This window comes from Lolium rigidum, chromosome 6 (genome assembly GCF_022539505.1).
Source record: "Lolium rigidum isolate FL_2022 chromosome 6, APGP_CSIRO_Lrig_0.1, whole genome shotgun sequence".
NCBI classification, from domain to species: Eukaryota; Viridiplantae; Streptophyta; class Magnoliopsida; order Poales; family Poaceae; genus Lolium; species Lolium rigidum.
In genome coordinates this window covers 54,473,473-54,500,669 of record NC_061513.1, presented here as the reverse complement: position 1 = coordinate 54,500,669, position 27,197 = coordinate 54,473,473, and the positions used below count along the sequence as shown (strand labels likewise).

The 27,197-nt window shown below is 44.2% G+C and overlaps 1 protein-coding gene across 1 annotated transcript; it reads right to left on the bottom strand.

Annotated features, from left to right (window-relative positions):
* Positions 1-18,375: 18,375 nt before the first annotated feature.
* LOC124659774 (protein WVD2-like 7) lies at positions 18,376-22,922 on the bottom strand. Its single transcript, XM_047197589.1, has 9 exons — positions 22,874-22,922; positions 21,386-21,509; positions 20,496-21,188; positions 19,680-20,201; positions 19,497-19,558; positions 19,324-19,404; positions 19,143-19,221; positions 18,562-18,651; positions 18,376-18,487 (listed from the first exon to the last, which is right to left on the bottom strand). The coding sequence occupies exons 2-9, from the start codon at positions 21,455-21,457 to the stop codon at positions 18,392-18,394; spliced, it is 1,695 nt and encodes a 564-aa protein (XP_047053545.1). The 5' UTR covers positions 21,458-21,509; positions 22,874-22,922; the 3' UTR covers positions 18,376-18,391.
* Positions 22,923-27,197: the final 4,275 nt, after the last annotated feature.

Here is a 27,197-nt window from a genome sequence, read left to right as displayed (position 1 = left end):
AAACTTACCAGGTAAGAAGAGATTGTTACAATTGAGTTCTCTAGATGAATGGAGAAGTGAAGCTTATGAAAATGCTAAACTCTTTAAAGAGAAAGTTAAGAAATGTCATGATAGAAGGATTATCAAAACAGAATTTAATGTTGGGGATAAAGTCCTATTGTATCGGTCTCGTCTCAGATTTTTTGCAGGGAAATTACTCTCAAAATGGGAAGGACCATATGTCATTGATGAGGTGTATCGTTCAGGGGCAATTAAAATTAGTTCTCTGCAAGGTAATGCCACACAAGTGGTAAATGGACAAAGACTCAAGCATTATATCTCCGGTGATTCTTATAATGAAGATGTTGATGTTATTCGAGTGGTAACTCAGAAGCTTTCATCAAAGGCCAAATTGACGATCTGCGAGTTCGACTTTGAATAGGTAACGATATCGGTAAGAAAAAGTCCGCGTTTAACTTTCCGAACAATGTTTTTGCTACTTTTGGAAAATATGAAAAATTACGAGATCGAAACGGAGTGGAGGAGACACACGAGGGGTGCCCCATGAAGCCTGGCGCGGGCCCCAGCACGGCCGCGCACGCCACATGAGGAGGGCGCCCTCGTTGCCCCTCTCCCGATCGTGGTTCGGCTGGTACCTTCCTTTGTCGTGAAAATTTACGCTATATAATCCCCGGACCCCTGGAGGTCCGTATATCGTTTTCTCGTCGTGTTTTGTTTCGAGCTGTTTACGCCAAGATGCTGTTTTTGATCTAGAGACACCATGTCTTCGTCGGGAGCTCCAAGGACAGCTTCTCGAGGACGTCGTCATACCCATGACAGAGCGAGTTGAAGATGCACCAAGGAATTGCTGCTCGTAGATGGAGAGTTGCGAGTGAAGATGTCCGGGGTCCTAAAGGAGAAGGAAACTTGGAAGACGGGGATGGAGAAGCTAGAACAAGAGGTCTTCAACTACAAGAAGATGGGCGAGCGTGAAGTGGACATCTTCCACAAGATCGTGTCTCGAACTTATTGATGAACACGAGAAGGAGACTGTGCAAGACGTGGAATGATATCCTCTCACTTCACGACACCACCAACAAACTCCAAGCTCAACTCTATGATGTTCAAAATCAAAGCTGTGAGTATGAAAACGGAGTTTAAACACATAAGCTATAGTATCTTTCAGTTTCGGGATTCTGAGACCAAGATGTCTTTTGTTGATGGAGAGTCTCTTCCTTGGAAGTCTCGATGATGGGAAGAATTCATCACCACCGCTCAGAAGAGTAATTTATCATCGATGTTAGCATCCCTTGGTTTGTTCCAAGCTTGGGGGAGTGCCGGCGGTATCACATCATCACTATCTTTTACCTTTTTACTATCAAGTAGTGTCATATCATGAGTAGGGAAGTTATCATATAAGATGTGTTGCGGTATGGAAGTATCTCTCTTTAGTTGGTTATCTATGTATCCCTTGGTGTGAGTTATCGTTATGGAATATTAATGATAAGTCTTATCATTTACATATTGCACATCCTATTTTAGTTTGCAATCTCTATTATATGATTGATCTTGTTGTTAGTATTGGTATCACTTTGGGAACATTGAGTAAATCTATTTGGTTTTGGCAAACTTAGCATTGGTCAATAGTAACAACACTTTGAGTTTAAGTAGGAATGAGGAAATACATGTAGATATGTTATTTCATTATCTTTCTTGTTAGTTCCTGGCTTAGTATTCTGAAGTTAAAATTGTTTGTGCTTACAAGGAAGATGCATGATTGTTTCTATCACATGTATGTTTGTTTGTTTCCCTCAACTCTTATGCTTGTTAATCAACCTTGCTAGCCAAAGACTCGTACCGAGAGGGAATGCTTCTCGTGCATCCAAACCCTTAAACCAAACCTATGCCATCAGTGTCCACCATAACTACCTACTATGTGGTATTTCCCTGCCATTCCAAGTAAATACTTCATGTGCTACCTTTGAACAATTCAAAAGTTATTACCTCTTATTTGTGTCAATGTTTTATAGCTCATGAGGAAGTATGTGGTGTTTTATCTTGAAGTCTTGTTGGGCAGTTTTCACTAATGGACTAGTGGCTTCATCCACTTATCCTATAATTTTGCAAAAAGAGCTGGCAACGGGGTTCCCAGCCCCAATTAATCAACTTTCATTAATAACTCTCTTCACATGTTTTGCCCTGATTCATCAGTAAGCAACTTAATTTTGCAATAGACACTCCTCCATGGTTTGTGAAATGTTGGAAGGCACCCGAGGATTCGGCTAGCCATGGCTTGAGAAAGCAAAGGTTGGGAGGAGTGTCATCCTTAAATAAACTAAAGTACATGTGTAAACAAAAGAGAAGGGGGGTGATTTACCTTGCTGGTAGAAATAACGTCCTTCATGGGAGCCGCTCTTTGGAAGTCTGTTTGGCAAGGGGGTTAGAGTACCCATTACCATTCGTTGACAACAACAAACACCTCTCAAAACTTTACTTCTATGCTCTCTACATGATTTCAAAACTTAAAAAGCTCTAGCACATGATTTAATCCTCGCTTCCTCCGCGAAGGGCCTATCTTTTACTTTATGTTGAGTCGATAAACCTATTTCTCTCTATCTTAAGCAAGCAATTGAGTTGTTGTGATCAAACCATTTATACTGTGATCTACTTAATCATGCCTTTTATTCTTCCTTGTTTAGTACAAGTTTTATCCGAATGAATATAACTTTGAAGGTTATCAATGATTATGAGGAAATTATTTGATTGAGTATGCAAGTTTTGCCATATAAGCTTTAATATAAGAGCGCTGCTCGATAGATAAGTACAATCTGTCAATTGTTCTCTAACCAAGAACGAAGTTTGCCATCACCAATTATGATTTCCTATGCACCTTTATTTGTGATTTCCTTCTACTTGTTTCAAGTTGAATTATATGGGGAAGTTGTTCACTAGAATGTCTTGTGTGAATTAATATGATGCTTCTTGTCCGTATTTTATTTATCGACTCTTCACTCCATAAACATGTGGTCTTGTTTATCGAGTTCGGTTTCGCTTGGGGACAAGCGAAGTCTAAGCTTGGGGGAGTTGATACGTCCATTTTGCATCACTATTTTATATCATAATTTACTCGTTATTCATTGATATATTTCATATTTAGAGATGATACTTATGTTATTTCATCTATTTTGCATGTTTCATGATTATTGGAGAATCGCGCACCGGAGTCGGGATTCTGTCGGAAAAAGCACCGTCGGAATGCAATATTTCGGAAGATCAACAATTGACGGAAATTACACGGAAAATCTTATTTTTCCGGAAGACGGAGATAGCCAAAAGGAGGAGCCGAGGAGGGCCGCCATGGGCCCCCTCATAGGCCGGCGCGGGCCCAGGCCTGGCCGCGCCGCCTTGTGGGGAGGGGGCCCACAACCCCCTCTGGCCTCCTCTCCTTCGCGTACTTCTTCGTCCCGAAAACCTAAGCTCCGGAGAATAATCGCGAAGGGACACAGCCGCCTCTGCGGGGCGGAAAACACCATAGAGAAAAGAGCTCTCCGGCAGGATGAAATCTGCCGGGGAAATTCCCTCCCGGAGGGGGAAATCGACGCCATCGTCACCGTCATCGAGCTGGACATCATTGGGATCATCATCACCATCATCTCCATCATCATCACCGCCATCTCCACCGCTGCACCTCTTCACCGCTGTAACATCTAGGGTTGAATCTTGATTATTTCATAGGGGAAACCCTCCCGGTATTGATTACTCCTTGTTATTGATGCTATTGAGTGAAACCATTGAACCAAGGTTTATGTTCAGATTGTTATTCATCATCATATCACCTCGGATCATGTTCCATATGATGTCTCGTGAGTAGTTCGTTTAGTTCTTGAGGACATGGGTGAAGTATAAATGTTAGTAGTGAACTATGTTGAGTAATATTTAATGGTTTGATATTTAAGTTGTGGTGTTATTCTTCTAGTGGTGTCATGTGAACGTCGACTACATGATACTTCACCTTTATGGGCCTAGGGGAGTGCATCTTGTATTCGTTTGCTAATTGTGGGGTTGCCGGAGTGACAAGCAACTCCGAACCCCCGTTGGTATATCGATGCAGTGAGGGATAGCAGGATCTCAGAGTTTAAGGCTGTGGTTAGATTTATCTTAATTACTTTCTTGTATTTGCGGATGCTTGCAAGGGTATAATCACAAGTATGTATTAGTCCTAGGAAGGGCGGTGCATTAGTATAGGTTCACCCACACAACACTTATTAAAACAATGAAGATTAATCAGCTATATGAAGCGAAAGCACTAGACTAAATTCCCGTGTGTCCTCAAGAACGTTTGGTCATTATAAGTAAACAAACCGGCTTGTCCTTTGTGCTAAAAAGGATTGGGCCACTCGCTGCAATTATTACTCTAGCATTTTACTTACTTGTACTTTATTCATCTGCTATATCAAAACCCCCTGAATACTTGTCTGTGAGCATTTACAGTGAATCCTTCATCGAAACTACTTGTCAACACCTTCTGCTCCTCGTTGGGTTCGACACTCTTATTTATCGAAAGTACTACGATACACCCCCTATACTTGTGGGTCATCAGCGCCCCCCCCCCCTTGGCCGCGCCGCCTTGTGGGGTGGGGGCCCCTGGCTCCTCTCTGGCCCCTCTTCGGTGCTCTGGAAGCTTCCGTGAAAAATAAGATATTGGGCGTTGATTTTGTCCGATTCCGAGAATATTTCCTTTGTAGGATTTCTGAAACCAAAAACAGCAGAAAACAGGAACTGGCACTTCAGCATCTCGTCAATAGGTTAGTTCCGAAAAATGCATATAAATGATGTAAAGTGTGTATAAAACATAGGTGTATCATCATAAAAGTAGCATGGAACATAAGAAATTATAGATACGTTGGATACGTATCAGTGTCTCTCCCATAAGATAAATAGCATGTTGGGTGAACAAATTACAGTTGGGCAATTGACAAATAAAGAAGGCATAACAATGCACATACATATATCACGATGAGTACTATGAGATTTAATCGAGGCATTACGACAAAGTACATAGACCGCTATCCAAGCATGCATCTATGCCTAAAAAGTCCACCTTCAGGTTATCGTCCGAACCCCTTCCAGTATTAAGTTGCAAACAACGGACAATTGCATTAAGTATGGTGCGTAATGTAATCAACACAAATATCCTTAGACAAAGCATTGATGTTTTATCCCTAGTGGCAACAAGCACATCCACAACCTTAGAACTTTCTCGTCACTCGTCCCGCATTCAATGGAGGCATGAACCCACTATCGAGCATAAATACTCCCTCTTGGAGTCACAAGTATCAACTTGGCCGAGCCTCTACTAGCAACGGAGAGCATGCAAGAACATAAACAACATATATGATAGATTGATAATCAACTTGACATAGTATTCAATATTCATCGGATCCCAACAAACACAACATGTAGCATTACAAATAGATGATCTTGATCATGATAGGCAGCTCACAAGATCTAACATGATAGCACAATGAGGAGAAGACAACCATCTAGCTACTGCTATGGACCCATAGTCCAGGGGTGAACTACTCACACATCGATCCGGAGGCGATCATGGTGATGAAGAGACCTCCGGGAGATGATTCCCCTCTCCGGCAGGGTGCCGGAGGCGATCTCCTGAATCCCCCGAGATGGGATTGGCGGCGGCGGCGTCTCAGGAAGGTTTTCCGTATCGTGGCTCTCCGTACTGGGGGTTTCGCGACGAAGGCTTTAAGTAGGCGGAAGGGCGGAGTCGGAGGGCTGACGAGGGGCCCACCCCATAGGGCGGTGCGGGCCCCCTCCGGCCGCGCGGCCCTATGGGGTCGACACCCCGTCGCCCCACTTCGTTTCCCTTTCGGTCTTCTGGAATCTTCGTGGAAAAATAAGACCCTGGGCGTTGATTTCGTCCAATTCCGAGAATATTTCCTTTGTAGGATTTCTGTAACCAAAAACAGCAGAAAACAACAACTGGCTCTTCGGCATCTCGTCAATAGGTTAGTGCCGGAAAATGCATAATAATGACATAAAATGTGTATAAAACATGTTAGTATCATCATAAAAGTAGCATGGAACATAAGAAATTATCGATACGTTTGAGACGTATCAAGCATCCCCAAGCTTAGTTCCTACTCGCCCTCGAGTAGGTAAATGATAACTAGGATAATTTCTGAAGTGACATGCTATCATAATCTTGATCAATACTATTGTAAAGCATATGAGATGAATGCAGCGATTCGAAGCAATGGTGAAGACAATGAGTAAACAACTGAATCATATAGCAAGGAATTTTCATGAAGAATACTTTCAAGACAAGCATCAATAAGACTTGCATAAGAGTTACTCATAAAGCAATAGATTCTTAGTAGAAAGCTTTGAAGCAACACAAAGGAAGATATAAGTTTCAGCAGTTGCTTTCAACTTCAACATGTTTATCTCATGGATAATTGTCAACACAAAGTAATATAACAAGTGTAATAGGTAAACATGTAAGAATCAATGCACACAGTTGATACAAGTGTTTGCTTCTAAGATAGAAAGAAGTAGGTAAACTGACTCAACAATAAAGTAGAAGAATGACCCTTCGCAGAGGGAAGCATGGATTACTATTTTTGTGCTAGAGCTTTTCATTTTGAAAACATAGAAACAATTTTGTCAACGGTAGTAATAAATCATATGTGTTATGTATAAGATATCCTATAAGTTGCAAGCCTCATGCATAGATTACCAATAGTGCCCGCACCTTGTCCTAATTAGCTTGGATTAACATGGATTATCATTGCATAACATATGTTTCAACCAAGTGTCACAAAGGGGTACCTCTATGCCGCCTGTACAAAGGTCTAAGGAGAAAGTTCGCATTGGATTTCTCGCTTTTGATTATTCTCAACTTAGACATCCATACCGGGACAACATAGACAACGAGATAATGGACTCCTCTTTAATGCATAAGCATTCAACAACAGATAATATTCTCATAAGAGATTGAGGATTAATTGTCCAAACTGAAACTTCCACCATGGATCATAGCTTTAGTTAGCGGCCCAATGTTCTTCTCTAACAATATGCATACTCAAACCATTTGATCATGAAAATCGCCCTTACTTCAGACAAGACGAATATGCATAGCAACTCACATGATATTCAACAAAGGTAATAGTTGATGGCGTCCCCAGAAACATGGTTACCGCTCAACAAGCAACTTATTAAGAAATAAGATACATAGCTACATATTCTTCACCACAATAGTTTTTAAGGCTATTTTCCCATGAGCTATATATTGCAAAGACAAAGGATAGAATTTTAAAGGTAGCAATCAAGTAATTTACTTTGGAATGGAAGAGAAATACCATGTAGTAGGTAGGTATGGTGGACACAAATGGCATAGTTTTTGGCTCAAGGATTTGGATGCACGAGAAGAATTCCTCTCAATACAAGGCTAGGCTAGCAAGGTTATCTGAAGCAAACTCAAGTATAAAACGGTACAGCAAAGCTCACATATGAACATACTGCAAGCATTATAAGACTTTACAACGTCTCCTTGTTGTTCAAACACCTTAATCAGAAAATATCTAGACTCTAGAGAAACCGATCATGCAAACCAAATTTTAACAAGCTCTATGTAGTTCTTCATTAATGGGTGCAAAGTACATGATGCAAGAGCTTAAACATGATCTATATGAGCACAACAATTGCCAAGTATCAAATTATTCAAGACATTATACCAATTACCACATGCAGCATTTTCTGTTTCCATCCATATAACAATGAACGAAGCAGTTTCAGCCTTCGCCATGAACATTAAGAGTAAAGCTAAGAACATATGTGTTCATACGAAACAGCGGAGCGTGTCTCTCTCCCAAACAAGGAATGCTAGGATCCGATTTTATTCAAACAAAAACAAAAACAAAAACAAAAACAAACAGACGCTCCAAGTAAAGCACATAAGATGTGATGGAATAAAAATATAGTTTCACTAGAGGTGACCTGATAAGTTGTCGATGAAGAAGGGATGCCTTTGGCATACCCAAGCTTAGATGCTTGAGTCTTCTTAAAATATGCAGGGATGAACCACGGGGGCATCCCCAAGCTTAGACTTTTCACTCTTCTTGATCATATTGTATCATCCTCCTCTCTTGACCCTTGAAAACTTCCTCCACACCAAACTCAAAACAAACTCATTAGAGGGTTAGTGCATAATTGAAAATTCATATATTCAGAGGTGACATAATCATTATTAACACTTTTGGACATTGCACAAAGCTACTGAAAGTTAATGGAACAAAGAAATCCATCAAGCATAGCAAAACAGACAATGCGAAATAAAAGGCAGAATCTGTCAAAACAGAACAGTCCGTAAAGACAAATTTTTCTGGGGCACTTAACTTGCTCAGATGAAAATGCTCAAATTTAATGAAAGTTGCGTACATATCTGAGGATCACGCACGTAAATTGGCAGATTTTTCTAAATTTTCTACAGAAGGGGCTGCTCAATTTCGTGACAGTAAGAAATCTGTTTCTGCGCAGTAATCCAAATCTAGTATTGACTTTACTATCAAAGACTTTTACTTGGCACAACAATGCAATAAAATAAAGATAAGGAGAGGTTGCTACAGTAGTAACAACTTCCAAGACTCAAATATAAAATAAAAGTGCAGAAGTAAAATAATGGGTTGTCTCCCATAAGCGCTTTTCTTTAACGTCTTTCAGCTAGGCGCAGAAAGTGTGAATCAAGTATTATCAAGAGATGAAGCATCAACAAAGGGGTTGGAGTTTTCTCAACTATGCATTGTATCTTATCTATGTAAGTTTCAGAGGATCCTCTTTCATTACTCTTAGGCTTGCTATTCTCATCAAACAAATTTTCAGGAACAAGCCAACCATAGTTATTTTCTAGAGCTTCATGCATTCCTAGGAGCTTACTAGGTATCGGTACTTTAATCTCCCCTCCGTCATTAACATTATTAGTGTACTTTATTCTATCCATGTCCATCTTTTCAAGTGTTCTTGCAAAGTCGATATAAAAGCCAAGCCTCTTATGCTTAATAAAAACTTTTCTAGCTTCTTTAGCTATATCACCAAATTCTCTAAGAAGGACATCTAAAACAAAATCTATCTTTTCTCCGCTTTCCATATCAGAGAGTGTAAGAAACATATGTTGAATTATAGGATTAAGATTAACGAACCTAGTTTCCAACATGCGTACTAAAGAAGCAGCAGCAATTTCATAAGTAGGAGCAAGTTCTACCGAGTGTCTATCTTCAAAATCTTCAGCTGTACTAACATGAGTGAAAAAATCTTCTATATTATCTCTCCCAATGATAGAACCTCGTCCTACCGGTATGTCTTTTAGAGTGTATTTAGGAGGAAACATGATGAAATAAGCAAAAGGTAAATAAAGTAAATGCAAGTAACTAATTTTTTTGTGTTTTTAATATAGAGAACAAGACAGTAAATAAAGTAAAACTAGCAACTAATTTTTTTGTATTTTTTATATAAAGAGCAAACAAAGCAGTAAATAAAATAAAGTAAAGCAAGACAAAAACAAAGTAAAGAGATCGGATGTGGGAGACTCCCCTTGCAGCGTGTCTTGATCTCCCCGGCAACGGCGCCAGAAAACTGTCTTGATGGCGTGTAAGACACACGTCCGTTGGGAACCCCAAGAGGAAGGTGTGATGTGTACAGCGAAAAGTTTTCCCTCAGTAAGAAACCAAGGTTATCGAACCAGCAGGAGTCAAGGAAGCACGTGAAGGTTGTTGGTGGCGGAGTGTAGTGCGACGCAACACCAGGGATTCCGGCGCCAACGTGGAACCTGCACAACACAATCAAAGTACTTTGCCCCAACGTAACAGTGAGGTTGTCAATCTCACCGGTTTGCTGAAAACAAATGATTAGATGTATAGTGTGGAAGATGATGTTTGTTTGCGAAGAACAGTAAAGAACAAGTATTGCAGTAGATTGTATTTCAAATGTAAAGAATGGACCGGGGTCCACAGTTCACTAGTGGTGTCTCTCCCATAAGATAAATATCATGTTGGGTGAACAAATTACAGTTGGGCAATTGACAAATAAAGAAGGCATAACAATGCACATACATATATCACGATGAGTACTATGAGATTTAATTAGGGCATTACGACAAAGTACATAGACCGCTATCCGGCATGCATCTATGCCTAAAAAGTCCACCTTCGAGGTTATCGTCCGAACCCCTTCCAGGTATTAAGTTGCAAACAACAGACAATTGCATTAAGTATGGTGCGTAATGTAATCAACACAAATATCCTTAGACAAAGCATTGATGTTTTATCCCTAGTGGCAACAGCACATCCACAACCTTAGAACTTTCTGTCATTGTCCCAGATTCAATGGAGGCATGAACCCACTATCGAGCATAAATACTCCCTCTTGGAGTCACAAGTATCAACTTAACCAGAGCCTCTACTAGCAACGGAGAGCATGCAAGAACATAAACAACATATATGATAGATTGATAATCAACTTGACATAGTATTCAATATTCATCGGATCCCAACAAACACAACATGTAGCATTACAAATAGATGATCTTGATCATGATAGGCAGCTCACAAGATCTAACATGATAGCACAATGAGGAGAAGACAACCATCTAGCTACTGCTATGGACCCATAGTCCGGGGGTGAACTACTCACACATCGATCCGGAGGCGATCATGGTGATGAAGAGACCTCCGGGAGATGATTCCCCTCTCCGGCAGGGTGCCGGAGGCGATCTCCTGAATCCCCCGAGATGGGATTGGCGGCGGCGGCGTCTCTGGAAGGTTTTCCGTATCGTGGCTCTCCGTACTGGGGTTTTCGCGACGAAGGCTTTAAGTAGGCGGAAGGGCGGAGTCGGAGGGCTGACGAGGGGCCCACACCATAGGGCGGTGCGGGCCCCCCTCTGGCCGCGCGGCCCTATGGGGTCGACACCCCGTCGCCCCACTTCGTTTCCCTTTCGGTCTTCTGGAATCTTCGTGGAAAAATAAGACCCTGGGCGTTGATTTCGTCCAATTCCGAGAATATTTCCTTTGTAGGATTTACGTAACCAAAAACAGCGAGAAAACAACAAGCGGCTCTTCGGCATCTCGTCAATAGGTTAGTGCCGGAAAATGCATAATAATGACATAAAATGTGTATAAAACATGTTAGTATCATCATAAAAGTAGCATGGAACATAAGAAATTATAGATACGTTTGAGACATATCACACCATCATCCTCATATGCTTATTGATATAATTTAGACAAGATCTTAGAGGTCTAGTGACAAAATATTTTTGCGCCAGTGGCGGAGAAGTGTTGGGACTAGTGTAAGGGTATGTTGCCCCTATGTGTGGTTTTGGTAATTAGTGATAATCCTTATGAACTAATGTTTTCATTGAGTTTTATATGAAGGATCATTACATAAGTATTGCTTGAAGACCATGTGATGGATTCAAGTATGGATGTCATGACGATAAAGATATACTTTGAGTCTTGGCATCAAGATCATCGATTTGAAGAGAAGAATAAGCTATGATCAAGAAGAGTAACTAAGATGGAGCTCTTGTGTGGAACTCAATTTAGCTATGCTCTGGCTTACGTTGTAACAATGGATGATCAATATATTATGATAGATCATGAGGAAATACAAGATTTGCCAAGACTAAGAGCGAAGATTGGATTTAACTTGGTCAACACATGAAGCATAAAGAATATACCAAATGGGATCATGTGATTCTTATGGTAGGGTAAGCCTTGTCAATTATACTTTGTCAACTACCTCATCATATATGTGTCTTTGTGTTGTTTATGTGGCTGGGTTAGGTATATTTTCATGGGTATGCATCAAAAGTAAAATCTCACGTAGCCCATGAGAGGATGACATCAAGTGGTGATCGTAATCACGGTTGAAAAGGGAAATTTCAAGATGAGCGTATGGAGAAGATCAAGCTTCAAACTACCCATCCTTTAGTAATAATAGACATGTGAAGATGTGCCTTAATGAAGCTATTCCATAGTGGTGTATGGGGGGCCAAACTACGAGTCTTCATGAAGCAACAATGATCAAGTGAAGAATTCCGTCTTAAATGAAGCATGCAACATCATCATCAAGTTCAAGCGGGATACGCAAGGCAAAGGTATGACCGTGCTAGGTTTTACTTTAACCGATCTCAAGGTGATTGTTGGGACACCAGATTATAGGATAGATAGTCGCAATACCGAGAGGGGTTTTCGGTTGAGTAACTTGATCACATCATCTTAGGGAGCTCAATCATTTCCATACTTTTCATCCCCTTATTCTTCTTGCTTATTAGCGTTTCTTTGTGTGAGTTTATGTAGCTTGTTGCTAGCGTTGCAACAAGCTCAAGTTCATTGAAAACATAATTTGCATGCATCTTCTATTTGCGTTTTCAAGTTTGGAGTTTTTACCGGTTCTTAGTGTAGAGAGGTTCCACCTCTAAATTCATGGTAAAATAACCTTTGTTGTTTCCTCATATTTCCACTTTTCGTTGGGTTCTAATTCTCATTATCTTTCCAACAAAATTGATTTCATCTTATCCGCATTTCGGGAACAATGTGAGGGGTGCATAGTTAAAAGGATAAAATTGTAGTTTGGCAAGCCTCAGGGAAACCGACGAGCAAATCAACAGTGTTGGGCTCCCATCAGTCCATTCTGTGGGCTTCCAGGATGTATGCCGACATGTGTCGAAAGGGTGTACTGAATAGGTTATCGGTGCTGGCCGGCGGTCGGTTCGGCGCTGGCTGTGGCTACGACCCATCCTACCAAAATGATTGGCCTAGGCCCCAACCTCGCCTGCCGACTTGTTTGGCCACCAGCCTTGTGAGATGGTGATTAGTTTAGTGAGAGATCTAGTATGTCGGTATGGTTGTTGGTTAGTCCGGTGCATGGTCTAGCGCGCACTACCGACTTGCTGTCGGATGAAATCGCGGATATTTCCCAAATGGTTAGTTTCTCTTCCTTGGACTATATAAAGCCTTTATTTCTCCTTGAGGAGGTTAGGTCAACCATTCATCTCTCTCTCTCTCTCTCATACTCCATTGTTGAAACACAAAAACTTGTTTCCTCTTCCTTCCCTCCTATGATTCTTGCATCTCTTCGAGGTCTTTGGAAGACGAGAACTAGATCTGCAATCTCCACAATCAATTCCTTCTCTAAGTGACACGCATACCGGTATGCCTCTATCTCGAGGCAATCAAGAGGCGGTCAGTTTTCTCGTCTACCTCCCATCGACGTCGCCGCCGCCGATCTACTCCAATTATGTGGCCTTCGGCTCATGGAGGCGGGGTGGATCTCGGCTCCCGTCGGTAGCAGGGCTCCGTTTTCCAGTTTTTGGGTCAAGGTTTGGCAGGCCGGCGCTCAGATGGTGCCGACGACGTCTTCTAAAATAAAGTCTCCCTGGCTTCAGTCCCATCTTGGCGACAACGTCGAGAAGTTTGTAGGAGTGGTATGGTTCTCAAGGACTTCTTCTGGCAAGGGGGATCTCTGGATCATCATGGAGCTTCATTGGCAGTTACTCCTTCTTATTCGTCTCTGGAACGGATGAGGTCTTCTTGACCCTTTCAACGACTTCCCGTACGCAACCAACAACGTTAGGCCGGCTCTGGGAGGAGCGGCAGTGGAGACGCGCTGTCGATACGGTTTGGAGGTTGAAGACAAAGGGCATCTCAAGAATTTCGTTCTAATTTTCTTTTTTGTTAAGGTGCTTTATATTGTTCGATATTTGTCTTAATGCAAGGGTTCTTTTTGCAAAAAAAACATCTTTCTCTAAGTGAGGGGAACCCATTAGATCAATATCTTGGAGTCATTTGTTGGTTTCCACCTTTGTACTTCATCTCTAATTCCTCCCTACCACTTGTTGCTTTGGTGTGATTTTAGTGTGAAGGATTTGAACACCTTCGGTGTTCTTGCTTTGCATCCTTGCATAGTTTTGAGCCCTTCATTATGATTTTTTCGAGTGAGAGACCGTGAGCTTGTTACTCTTGGAGGGTGACCTCCTAGTTGGCTTGGCGGTTGGTGCTCCGGTGACCTCTTCTTGGAAGATTCTGAAGAGGCCGAGGCTTCTCCTTCATGGAGCTTCTGAAGTGGTTGTGGAGCTTTGCATCTCCGGAGTGGAGGAAAAGCTAGCCACTAGGAAGAAAAGCTATTCCTTCGTGTGATAGGCTCGGAGAAGAAGGTGATCCTTCATGACGCTCGGGAGACTTTCATGGTAACCCGCACCTCTCCAACGTGACGTACCTTATGTCATGTCAGGGAACACAAGAATACATCTTCGTCTCTCGGTTATCTGTATACCCGAGTTTGCTTTCCTTGTGATAAGGATCGTGCTTGAAGTACTTTATCCTGATTATCAACAGTGCTATATATATCTTGTGGTATCTTGCCTAGATTATCTTGTTATCGGTGCACTTAGTTGAGCCTAGCTTATTTAGTTTTTGTGCTTGTAAAATAAAATTTATTTTAATTCCGCATTCTTACAAGTTAAATCCATAATTGTTTTTAAAACATCTTTTCACACCCTCCCCTCTAGCCGACATCTCGTCCTTTCAACTAATGAAATGTTTAGTTGTGGAACTAGTGGAATGGCCGTGAAAAGGTTCTGATGGATGTGTATTGTTGTTGTTGACGAGAGGAGAAAAGGCATGGGAACTAGTCATGATCATAAGACATGTTTTAGTGTAGGAAATTAGGGGATGGGCAGCCTTATTTATGGCTAAAATCTAGCAGAACTTGGACATCGTTGGGGGCTCATTTTTAAGGCGTTTAGCGTCGGGAAACCGCTCGACGCACACACCGAAGCCGCAGTGGGCCGCGGCCCACATAGCTACATCACCTTCTTCCTTCGATCGTTGCATCTCCAACCCCCCGTAGCTGCCGCCTCCCTCTGCCACCCGCGGCCGACGCCGCTCTCACGGCGCCTCATCGCACCGCCCTCCTCGATCCGCCGCCCACCACCGGTCTGCCCACACCTCGAAGCTCCCTCTAAGCCCCCATCTTCTCGTCTCTAGCGACCCCCTCCCTCACCGAAAACCCTAAGCCCGTCACAGGAGAGCTCCCACCCTCGAAACCCGAAGACCCTGCACCCCCACCCTCATAAGTTTTCTTCCTTTCCTTTGTCGATGACGCCGCGACTGCATCGTCCCCGTCTCCGACGAGGTACATTCCTCGCCTAGCCGGCGACGCCGCGGCCAGCCGCGTCGTCTCCATCGCCGGTGAGATCTATTCCGTCGTCTTCCTGGTCTCCGGCTGTCTTCCCTGCCGTCTCTGGCGTTGTCCGTCGCGGTGACAGGCCTCGGCCCACGACCCTCCTCGTGCGTGCATTTCCACGCTAACGGACGCAAAAGGCGTCAAATAGGGATTGTTGATATCGCCCTACGCCTCTCGCTCCCCGTGCCATGTCGGGTGCATGCCCATGTACCGAGTCCGGGGCAGAGCCATGCTCGCGCCGCGCCAAAGCCAGCTTGCAAATAAACGGCTCGTGTTGGGCTGCCCCGCATATAAACGTGTTGTGCCATGCCCTCATGAGGGCCTCATTTCGTTGATAAGCATGGTACCGTGGCGAGCCGCATGTCGACATGGCCCATATATTCCTTGTCATCCCAGGCTAGAGAATCAATGTTTGCGGGCCAACCCACGAAGCACGGCCCAAATAGCTAGGTTCAGAGAGCATGTGTTGTAGTTGGAAATTACATGACATGAGAAAAAAATTGGTAGTGTACATCGAATAAGTGTACATCGAGCTCTAAACTTTGTCTATAAAAGAGTGTACTCGTATCTTTCCAATGCACTTTAAAATAACAAAAAATGCTTCTCTCTCATCGCACGTAAATTGAACACAATAATATTAAGCACATGTTCTCCTTATTTTCTACATACACTTAGCTCATTGGAGGTAAAATAATTAAAGAGGAGAAGAGATGTTATTTTGCATCTTCCTAATGTATATTTTTTCACTTCATAATTTATCTTGGAAAACACGCATGTACACTTATTTGTGGACGAAGGGAGTATGCATTATTATCCCATACCTCATTTAATGTTGGATAAATGTGCATATCGTTTTGTTATCTCCGGTATGTTTTATATATATTTCTACGTGATATTGAGAAGATACTGCTAGATATATGTAGGAGTAGCTTTTTGTACTTTTCTAGATCGTTCCACCTAAACAGGCTCCAAGAACCTGACTATGCTAATTGGCACATAAGCACATTTTACTATGGAACACTAGGTCAAATAATTGCCACCATATAAATATAAGATATCGGTTTTACAGTATATTCATGTATTGTCTCGTAAAGGATAAATGATGCTTTTGTATACCAAGGTTAAATCGACTGGCTATTTTTCACTCAGCCGGTCAATGTCATTCCAAATGAGTAGGGATTACAAGATAAACATATGTTAGATGCGTTAAAATATATGTAGGACTCACCCGCAAAGAAAACATTTAAGACTAATTAAATTTGTACTAAGTACTAACTCCCTACAAAACAAAACATTATTTCAAGTACTCCCTTCGTTCGCAAAAGGAGGATGTCAACGATTTGTCTAAATTGAAATATACCTATACACTAAAAAATATCTATATATATTTAATTTTAGACAAATTTGCGATATTCTTTTATAGGCAGCGAGGGTATCAAGGTCTATTAATATTTTGTACTTCTATCAAAGTGTCCCCTAGCGAAAATTCCTTGAAGATTTACAGAGCGCCCACAAGAAAACTGGTAGAGAACATACCGACATCTCTAGCTGGCCCCGCCACCCACGTGGAGGCTGAAACGGGGGCCAAAGCAACTTACTCCGCTGCTCACTGGAAATACAGCTGGGCATGGGCAACCCGACCCGGCCCGAAAATCCTGGGCCAGGCTCAAGCTTGATATGTTAGCCCGAACGTCGGGCCAAGCCGGGCTTACAATTTTCACGATTTAGTTAAGGATCAGGACAGCTCTCTCGGGCCGGGTTTGGCCCGCTTTACAATCCCGATGGTTAGGCCGGGCTCGGGCTTAACTTTTAAGCTTCGGGGTTTTCCGGGCCTGGCCTGAAACCCGGCCCGGCCGAGTTTTGCCCAGGTGTAACTGAAAACTCTCGAGGGTGAGCGTGCTCACTGACTCCACGGGCCCACATGGTCTGTGGCTGCTGCTTTGTTCCCTCGCCCGAGCAGTGCCAACTTTGCAGGGAAAGCGAATGGTAGTCGGCCGTGCTTTGGTCGGGCCGTACGTGTTCGCCGTTCAAGCGGCCCGTGAGTGTTGGTGGTAGGCCGCGAGAGCCCCCGTTCCATCACCGTCGTCCCAGTCAGGGCCATGTCGCGCGGTGGTACTATTTTGCTCTGCCGATCATTCGCGGCCCTAGCTAGCGAGTACTACTACTGGGCCACTCCACAGTGCGAAAAGATAGCCCGATCCGATCCGACGGCCAACGCTGTTCGTGTATGGCAGCACGACGGATCAATCATCAGAGCACGACGGGAATCACACCGTTATGGGATCGATCTCGCCGTGGCCGGAGGCTAATGATGGTGTACAACTCTGACGACTCAGGCGAGATGGGACGGCGCTGTCGCGGGTAGGGGTACCAGTCCTCTGCCATCGGATCCTCGCCTCCCCGTACTCGATCGCGATACCCCAACCTCGTACGGCCGATCTGGATCGTCTCGGCCTCTGCTCCTCCTCCCAGAAAGCTACTACGATCAAGTGGAGCTCTTTCTTCCTTGCCCGGCTCCGCGGCGGATCAAGCATATCATGTGAACAAAGCACCAGCTCTGTCTTCTGTACGTGCTGTTTTCAGACCATGATCGCTGGGAGAACCGTCACATCCTACGATCCAGTTCATGCATAAATCTCTGGGTGAACCAAGGATGTATATATACCATATACATTTCTTGATTTCATGGATCATTCCACATTTTCCATCTTGCCTAATCTTACAGTTATCTGGAGCTCCACTTATTTGATGTATATACACTGTTCTAAGTACCTCGGACGACGATGCTATATACTAGTGGATACGACTTATGGGACATGTAGCTACACACGGTACTCTTGTGACTGTTTCAGAGGACCAAGTGCTTGAGGGAAGCGATCGATATGCGGAAGCATCATAGACGAGATCTGCATAACGCGCAAAGCCCATGATTTAGATGCGTGTAACGGTTGAGAGACATCGATTCTGCAGGGCAATAGCTTGAATCAACACCCCCTTCGCATCAATGCCATTGTTGTGTCGAGGCCCTGCATTGGACATTTAATTGGGTGAGATCGCTAAAGTTAAGACTGTACAAGAGCGCGGTATTTCAGTAGCTTGTGCTAACACCAGTGAGGCATCATAAGATAGCTTTTCAGTAAACATGGTGAGCAGCTTACTTTGGCTTTCTGCCACCAATTGATGAGCCGTCGGTGTTTGGTTTGCTCGCTGTTCTCGATGGACGACGTGGTGGAGGTGGCGGCGTCGGTGGCTGCGAAATAGAGTGGGTCAAAATGTCAGTATGTAATCTCAAGGTATAAAGCGACATCGTACAAGAAGTTGTACATTTGGAGCCCTAGGCTTGGTGTTTCCGGGCTGCCAAGGAGTTGCTTTCTTTGATGCAGATACCCGAGATTGCACTGTCCCCTGAATGCCCTGCACAAAGGGTCATTATGATTGTTAGCAACTTCATTTGAATGTTAATGCCAGTGCCTTCACATTTCACAACATCGTCTAAGTAACACTTATTTGCAGAGGCTTTGTGGGATGTGTCAGCTGACAACATGATAACAACCCCTTTGAATCATAGCGTTTGGGGAAACCTAGACTAAGCAAAGTTCAGAGTATGTGTGACTACTCAACATAACTGTTTCAGTCACCAGAACTAGTCTTTTTTTTATTGAAGCAGTTTTTTTTTGAAGAAATGAAATCAAGTTTCACACTGGATTACTAGAATTTATGAGGAAGAAACTAGTCCCCACTGTATATGTAGTCACCCATATAACTACTTGCAGTAACCCCTTCTAATATACAAAGACACACACTTTTGCGTGTGTTAGAGAAAACTACTCGTAGTAACATGTTGCTGAATCACAGAACGTAATTGTATGATGCAGAGTACAATAGAGTGATTTTTGTGCAACTACCTCTTTCTTTTTCAGCCTTGCAAATGTTGGTTCTCCAACACTCGAACTCAACATTTTTGATGGTGGAAAGTTAACCGAGCTACAAAATGAGAAGCTATTGTCAGGAATGAAGTGTCAAACCAGTTGGAAAATAAGAATTCAGAAACTTCTTATACATTGTAACACTACTTAAGATTAGCACCTTGAAACTTGTAAGCCCATTCTTCTTGGCCTAGTTAAGTTACTGTCTAATATTGAAGAACCCTTTGATCTTCTGACATTGCTGTTTGTTGAAGCAGGGAAAAGCCAATACAGTTAAAACAGAACGCAAAGGCAAATATTCCAAGAATGTGTGTACAGGTTCACAGGACTAACCTTTTTGGTTCCGGCTTGGTACTCTTAGTAGCACTTGAAGGGGCAGCCTTTTTCACAATACTCTGCACGAAGAAGTAAATTATAAGCGAACTAATGCCACTATGCTTCCATACAGAACATAGAGTTGAGCAGATTAATGGTGCTTTAGTTACTGTTATGATAATAGAAGGGTCCTAAACGTACCACTGAGGTTGCTGTAACCATTGGATAATCCACAGATGATCTTGTCTTGCTAGACGTTCTTGGGTCCATTTTCTGAACACTATCCCTGGTAATAGGGCGTCTTTCTCCTGTAGAGGGTCGGCGTGTAGTTGCGATGTCAGCATGCTTTGCTGCACTCCCTCTGCTGACAGGGCGTCTCTCAGAAGTAGAAGGTCGACATGGCGTGGTGACAGTGGCTTGCTTCTGTGCACTCTCTCTGGTGACTGGGCGTCTTTCGGCAGAGGAAGGGCGTCGTGGGGCGGAGACATCAGCAGGCTTCTTAACACTTGCCCTGGTGATCGGATGTCGCTCTCCCACAGATGGCATCCGCGCGGAAGCCGAAGAGGGTCTTCTGACACCTGTAACCTCAGGAGCTTCTTTTGCCGTAGGCTTGCGAGTCTGTGCCACGCCCGCAGCCTTCTGAGGAGTCACATTCGTGCTACGGAGCTTATCTGTTTTAGTTTTCTGGTTCATAGTCATACTGTGCTTCACTGAAGCAGGCCTCTGAAAAGTTTCATGGATAATATGTTATGACTTCGCCAAAACAGTCATGCTCTCTGGCATATAAACACGAAACATGTGGTACAGCTAGCTAAAAACTATCCTGAGAAAACTAGCTAAAAACAGTAAACTGGGTATGGAACTGTACATCAAAAAGAGAGCACCCACAATAAAGAATCATATCATCATTGTATAAGACGAGTAAAATTATATTAGAAAACAGAAGCAAAGTTTTTTTCAAGATAAAAGCAGCAGTGATTCTGAGAGTACTGTACCAAAACTCGGTTGTGTCATTACCTTACTAACAGATGTGCGGTCCAGAGGACTGCCTGGAATCGTTTTGACTGATTTTGGTATTATCATTGAAGCATATCTAAGTCTGGGGTCTTTGCCAATAATTCTTTTAGGAGCCTTTGCATTTCCATAAGCTGCTCCAAGACTGGCATGACCACAACTTGCATTTTCAGTATCTACAGGATCTGAATTGTCACCACCGGCATTTTCTCTAGTATCTTTGTTAGTTTGCTGTGAAATTCTCGCTGCTGAAGTAACATTGGATGGCGAAAATTCCAGATGAAAGTCTTCATCTTTATGGTCATGATAGCATTGCATGCCCTGTTCAGAGGTTGTCTCATGTGTAGCTTCTTCCACATAATCATCATAAACAATTGTTCCAGATGCTGTTGGAGTTTCAAGATCTTCAGCTTGCATTTCTTCTCCTGTTTGGCTAGAATCACTACCATCACCACTGTATTCCAAGGTAAGTTCAGTTTGCTGAATTTGCTGCTGTGAAGCCTTAAGCTCCCTAATCCTCTTGTAGTACTCTTCAAAATATGCCTTCTTCTGAGCAACTAAACCATTGAACTTACCAAATTCTTCACTACGACTGTCGTTTGTAAATACAGACCACTTCTCCCATGATAGTGACTCCAATTCAAATCTTCCGAACGATATGGAACCATGATTAAGTTTCTGGGATACTGGAGCTCCCTGAGGAAAGTGGAAAACAACATAGAGAAGCGGGTGAATCTACTAGGTGGTGGCGCCGCTTGCCAGGAACAAAAATGGAATACTATACTATATTTCAGAATAAGAACAACAGGATTTCTAGTTGAAACAAATTTTATTTTGCATAGTATGCATAAAATTAAAATTAAGATGCTTATTTAACAACTTAGAGAACTTACCTGAGAAAGACCCATGTCAGTTGTTTCTCCCTGCGACCATGCGAAAAAAGTTTGATTGACCTCAGTCGCCATCTTTTATTTTGCGGCTAGTCCATCACAGTTGGGTATATTTCTTTGGCAAATCCTGCAAAGTTAGATGCATTATAACCCAAGCATGATACGACAACTGAAATACGTTAGAAAAAAACAGTAATATTGGTAGACCTGGAAGTTTGCTACAAGGATAAGACTGCAAATTAAGGCATCTGAAGAACATGGTAAGAACAAGTGTTCAGAAACATTTTGCACTGTCTACACCCAAGTAAGAACTCAAAGCTAAGCTTACAACCAAAGAGGCAAAGAACAAAAAGTCATTTAGTGTTCCTTCCAAGAGTGGCCACGATCGAAGATAAGCGCATTGCTGGAATGGAGAATCTCCATCAGTGGAAGCTAAGTAATTAATTCGTCGAGTCAATTCTACTTGAAGCATCCCCCTTTAGCGCCGGTTCCAACACCAATCCTTTCCTTTCCTTTCGAGTCAAGATTCCACACACAGAAAATTCCCACTACCCAAGCTGCAGTTGAATCCCTCGGCCCAAAACCATATGGAGCAAGGGAGACCAACCTTCTTCTCAACAACCCAGCTTGTGCTAATATTCGCTCACATCACATGCCAACCACCCATAACCAGTTGCAGTCCAAAGCATAACAGGATGCAGTTGCAGAGTTTAGTCAAAGGGAGAAGAAAATATGAAAATCTCCTATAATACGAGAATTCCACCAGAGACATGAATTTTTAAAATTCGGAGAAAGTAACCCAAAATTGCATCTCCAGGATGCCGCAATTTCTGGTCAGGAAAAGAAACTTGAAGAATATAATTGACGTTCGGTGAATAAAAAAAGGAAAATTGTACTTTCTATACCAAACAAATCATTTCTGCGAAAGTTGTGATGAAAGTGCAAATTCAACTTATACCAGTTTAGAGTGGAAAAAGAAGGAAAACTACAAATTTCAACTTTACCACAGAAAGAAAAGAAAGTGTCAAAAAGAGACGGGAACTGAGAAAATTAGCACTTTTGAAGAACAGCAAAGATGCACGCACCGACTGGACAGGAAAGAGAAGGGGATTTTTCTGGCAAACAAAGCTGAATCGAACAGCCGCCGCTCTTCCTCTTGAGAAGTTTCACCGTACAATTCAACTTCTCCTGAGAAACCCCGCGTGAAATAATCGCACTTGGCGGCAACCTTGCGAGAAATCAACGCAGGATAAAAGAGCACCGCCCGCGGAAGCAGTAGAATTCGAGGAAACCACTCACAGCCGGCCGAACCAAAACGACGCAGACGGACCGCAGATAAATAGCTAGCGAGACTGCCGTGAGCAGGGAATTCCAGCAACATCCCGGCGACATTGCGGAATTCGGCACCCAAGAAAGCTCGCTTCCCACTCACAAACCCTCCCAAGAAAGCAGAGACACCGAGGAGGAGAAGGGCCTGAAATTCTCCATTACCTGACTGCCGACGGCTCGAGCCACGAAGCAGCGCCCCCAGCACCGCCGCGCCAGATGGGATTCCCTTCGGGCTTCGCGCTGCCCGTCGGCTCAGATCAGTCGAGAACACGAGAAGCCCGCACGCCGCTGAGCTAGCACTGTAGCACTATGGCCACAGGAGAAGAAGACAAGAGGAAGGACGCACGCAGGTATGGTATGGTATGGTCTATGGGTGCAGCAATGGCGCTTAAATTCCGGCTTTGATTAGGCGGGCTGTGCGCGCGCGGTGATATTTACCGTGATTGATTCCTCGCGTAACTGCGGAGACGAAGGCTCGGGGTGTCGGGTGACAGTGCGAACTCACTGAAGCAAGCATGCTGCTAATATATGCCTACTGGGCCTGTCTCTGACCGTGGGCCCAAGTGCAGGGATGTCCGTGGTGGTAATTTTGTTCTTCTACCGCCCTCATGGAGATTGGCTCGGTGCTCGTGATATTGACACTTTATTTCGGAAAATAAAATAGATATACATTGGCACATTGCTTTCTGTTATATATGTAATGGAGATTACGCATAAAAAATGAATTTGTGTTCAACGTCATGGCGCAGGGCAGAGGTTGAGGCGCAGCGTAGGCCAAGGTAGGTTGGTGGAGGATAAGACCGAGAGGGGTTGCTCCAAATTATTGGATCGCAGTTGGGACGGGGATTGTGACAAACCGAAAACTTTTGGGAGGCTTTCCCCATCACCATTTCTTCTTTTTTCACAGAAAAGAAGATCATCATCTAGCCGCAGCTAGCATCGTTCTTCTCCCTTGCCCCATGTCGGGCTTTGTCTATTTCCCACCGCGTGGGCCACTCGATCCATCCCGTACTTGTTCTGTCCTTCTCCTTCTACTAGCTTCGGATCTCCGGTGAACCATGTCATGCGTTTTCCATGCGTCGGTGGTAAGAGCATCTCCACTCGTCCCCCGACGAGACCCCCGAGCGACGATTTTCTCATCCGGACGGCGAAATTCGGTCCAGTCGCGACCCGGTTCCTCGTTTTCGTCCGGATTTGGCCCTTCATCCATCCGGCGAGCCCACGCCATCCCCTGCCCCCCGGGGACCTATCGGGGACTCCGGACGAGTGAAAAGCGGGGAAGGGCCCGATCTGTCGGTGACTCGACACACGAACCCCACCTCCACCCCTCGTATCTCTCTCGCCGCCGGCACCACCCCGTCGGCTTGTTGTCCAGATTCCGCCGTCCCTCCTTCCCCACCTGCCTATATTCCGCCGTCTTTCGACGACGGCCTATCCGGTCGCTCTTCCACCGGCCTCGTTTCCCGACTTTGGCCTCGCTCCTCGTTGCTCGCGGCTCGGGTTGCCTCGACCACACCCGTCGGTGTTCGTCCATTTGCCTCGCCGGCCATGGACTCGGACGAAGAGGAGGAGCGGATGTTCGTCGATCTTATGCAAGAAGAGATGGCGGCGGCCGCCCAAGACGACGAGCACATGATGATCCTCGGTTGCTTGGCAAGCATGTACGCCGGATCGGCAACCGGTCGACGTGGTGGGTCGGCACCGGTGTCGCCGGAAGTGCAAGCCGAGACAACGAATGGAGGGCTACTGCATGTTGTACGCCGACTACTTCGCCGACAATCCATTGCACGGTGAGAGTGTTTTCCGGCGTCGTTTCGGGATGAGCATAAAGCTATTTCCGGAAATTGTGTATGCCATCCGAGACTTTGATCCCTACTTCGGATGCAAGGCGGATTGCACTCGGTTTGGTTGGATTTTCGTCACTGCAGAAGTGCATAGTGGCTATGAGGATGCTGGCGTATGGAGCTCCCGGTGATACTGCAGATGACTATCTTCGGATGGCGGAGTCCACCGCCCTTGATTGTTTCTACCGGTTCTGCAGGGCCGTCATAGCAGTGTTCGGGGACTATTATTTGAGATCACCCACTGTCGAAGACACTCAGAGAATCCTTGCAACAAATGAAGCTAGAGGTTTTCCAGGGATGCTTGGAAGCATTGATCGCATGCATTGGCAATGGAAGAACTCGTCCGTTTGCGTGGCAGGGAATGTACAAGGGTCACAAAAAAGGCTGCACCGTGATACTTGAAGCGATGGCTACCCATGATCTCTGGATTTGGCACTCTTTCTTTGGTATGCTCGGATCCAACAATGACATCAACGTCCTAAACCGCTACCCGGTCTTTTCCAAGCTTGTTGAGGGTCATGCTCCCCGGTGGACTATGTGATCAATGGTCGGCACTACAACAAAGGATACTACCTTGCAGACGGTATCTATCCAAAGTGGGCAACATTTGTGAAGACTATCTCGAACCCTAGCACCCCCAAACTTTGCGAGTTTGTCAAGAAACAAGAAGCTTGCCGAAAAGACGTCGAGCGTGCATTTGGTGTCCTCCAGCTCAGGGTGGGCATTCGGTTTTAACCGAAATTTCGGTTCGGTTTTTACGGTTTTTGAACAAATTCGGTTTTCAAAAATGGTAACCGAAATTGGCATGAAAATTTAGGAAACCGAAGATTCGGTTAACCGACAAATTCGGTTCGGTTTTCGGTTAAAACCGAATGAACCTACTCACTTGAACAAATAGTAGGCATCACCGAAGAAAGCAAATAGTGATTGACATATCAACACAAAAAGCATCAACTCACGCAAGAAATCGACAAATGAGCACCAATCGTGGAGGATGCTATTTGGTAGGCCGCGGCACTCGTGGTACGAGTGCATCACTCGTGAGCGATTAAAAGGGGTAGCTAAGACTTCGAGCGACGTGTTCTATTATGCGAGCTTCACGTTATATTCGAAAAAGCTAGTACATCAAATACCAAAGTCATACATTGAATGAACAACTTTTGGAACATCAAACGCAATTGGGCTTCTATGGAATGATCGGTTTATGCACAAATTGATGGTAGGTTACTCAATTCGGTCTATTCGGTCTTGTTCGGTTGGTGGGGCTAAAAACCGAATTCTACCAAATTTAATTCGGTTAGTATAAATGGAAACCGAAAAAATAGCGGTTAATGGAAAAACCGAGATTTCGGTTAGTTCGGTTTCGGCTTCGGTTCGGTTTTCGGTTTCACGGTTTTTATGCCCACCCTGACCTCCAGCAGAGATTTGTTGTCGTCCGGTTCCCCGCTATGACTTGGTCCAAAGATCAGATGTGGGAGGTGATGAACTGCTGTGTGTGCCTACACAATATGATTATTGAAAATGAGCGAAATCATCCGGTTCCTCCGGCTGAGCAAGAAGCACCATATGAGAGAGAGGGTCCTCTTGCACAGCCCTAATCACCGAGTGCCTCCATCATGGGCCGCCTTCATTGCTATGCGCCAGGAGATTCGAGACTCTACAATGCATCGACTCGCTGCAAGATGATCTGGTGGAGCACATATGGAGGCTCCGAGGCAACGCCAACACCGACGCCAACTAGTCTGTCTTATTTTGTTTGAAAAATTGTGAAATTGTGTGCTTCATTTGTTTCAGCACTTGTTAAACATTGTACTGATTATCGCCGAATTTGTTTCAGCAATTTTCGTACTCTTGGTCGCCGAACTTGTTAAATTTTATGTTAAATTTGTTTGAAATATGTCAAATGGTCGAGGTTGGGGTTTCTCTGCGGGGACGGCTGGAACTTCGGCGCTCCCCACGCCAAATCTTCCTCCAATCCGGACGAAAATTTCGCCGGATTTGGGCGTGGGAGCGCCAACGAGTGGGGATGCTCTAAGTCAAGGTCGGTACTGTAAAATAGAGAAAATTGCAAAACACCGCCACAGTTGTAGCTAGACAAACAATAAAAAAACACCATAATTTATTTTTTCGAAAAAAAAACACCAGACAGCTCTCTAATTTTCGCATAAAACGTTGATTTGTGTTTCTGACGGGATGAACCCACTTTCAATGCTGACATCGCAAGTAATAACGGTCAGGGAGGGCCGTGCTACTTGCCGAAACGGGGCCGGACGAGATGGCGGCAGTGCTGGGAACGGGGCTCACGGGAACATGCCAGGATAGGGTGGGGTGTTTTCCCATTCTTCCTGAAACCCTAGACCTATGGCCATCTTTTATGAGCCGCTGCCGCGAGCCTAGCCGACGATGCATTGAGATCCGCGTCGCATGCAACGTCCACGCCGAAGAAATTGAAGCCGAGCTTTCCTACCCACATCATCGCCCCTCCTTTCCGACATCGGTCGTCATCATCACTTGAAGCCACTTCCCGCCTCACCGACGCATCTCACAGCCTCAAGGTGAGTCGCCGGTGCTCAGGCGACCCTCCTTTCTCCACCCCTCGACACACTTTGTCTCCGAGTCACGCATGTTGTGCGCCACCACCG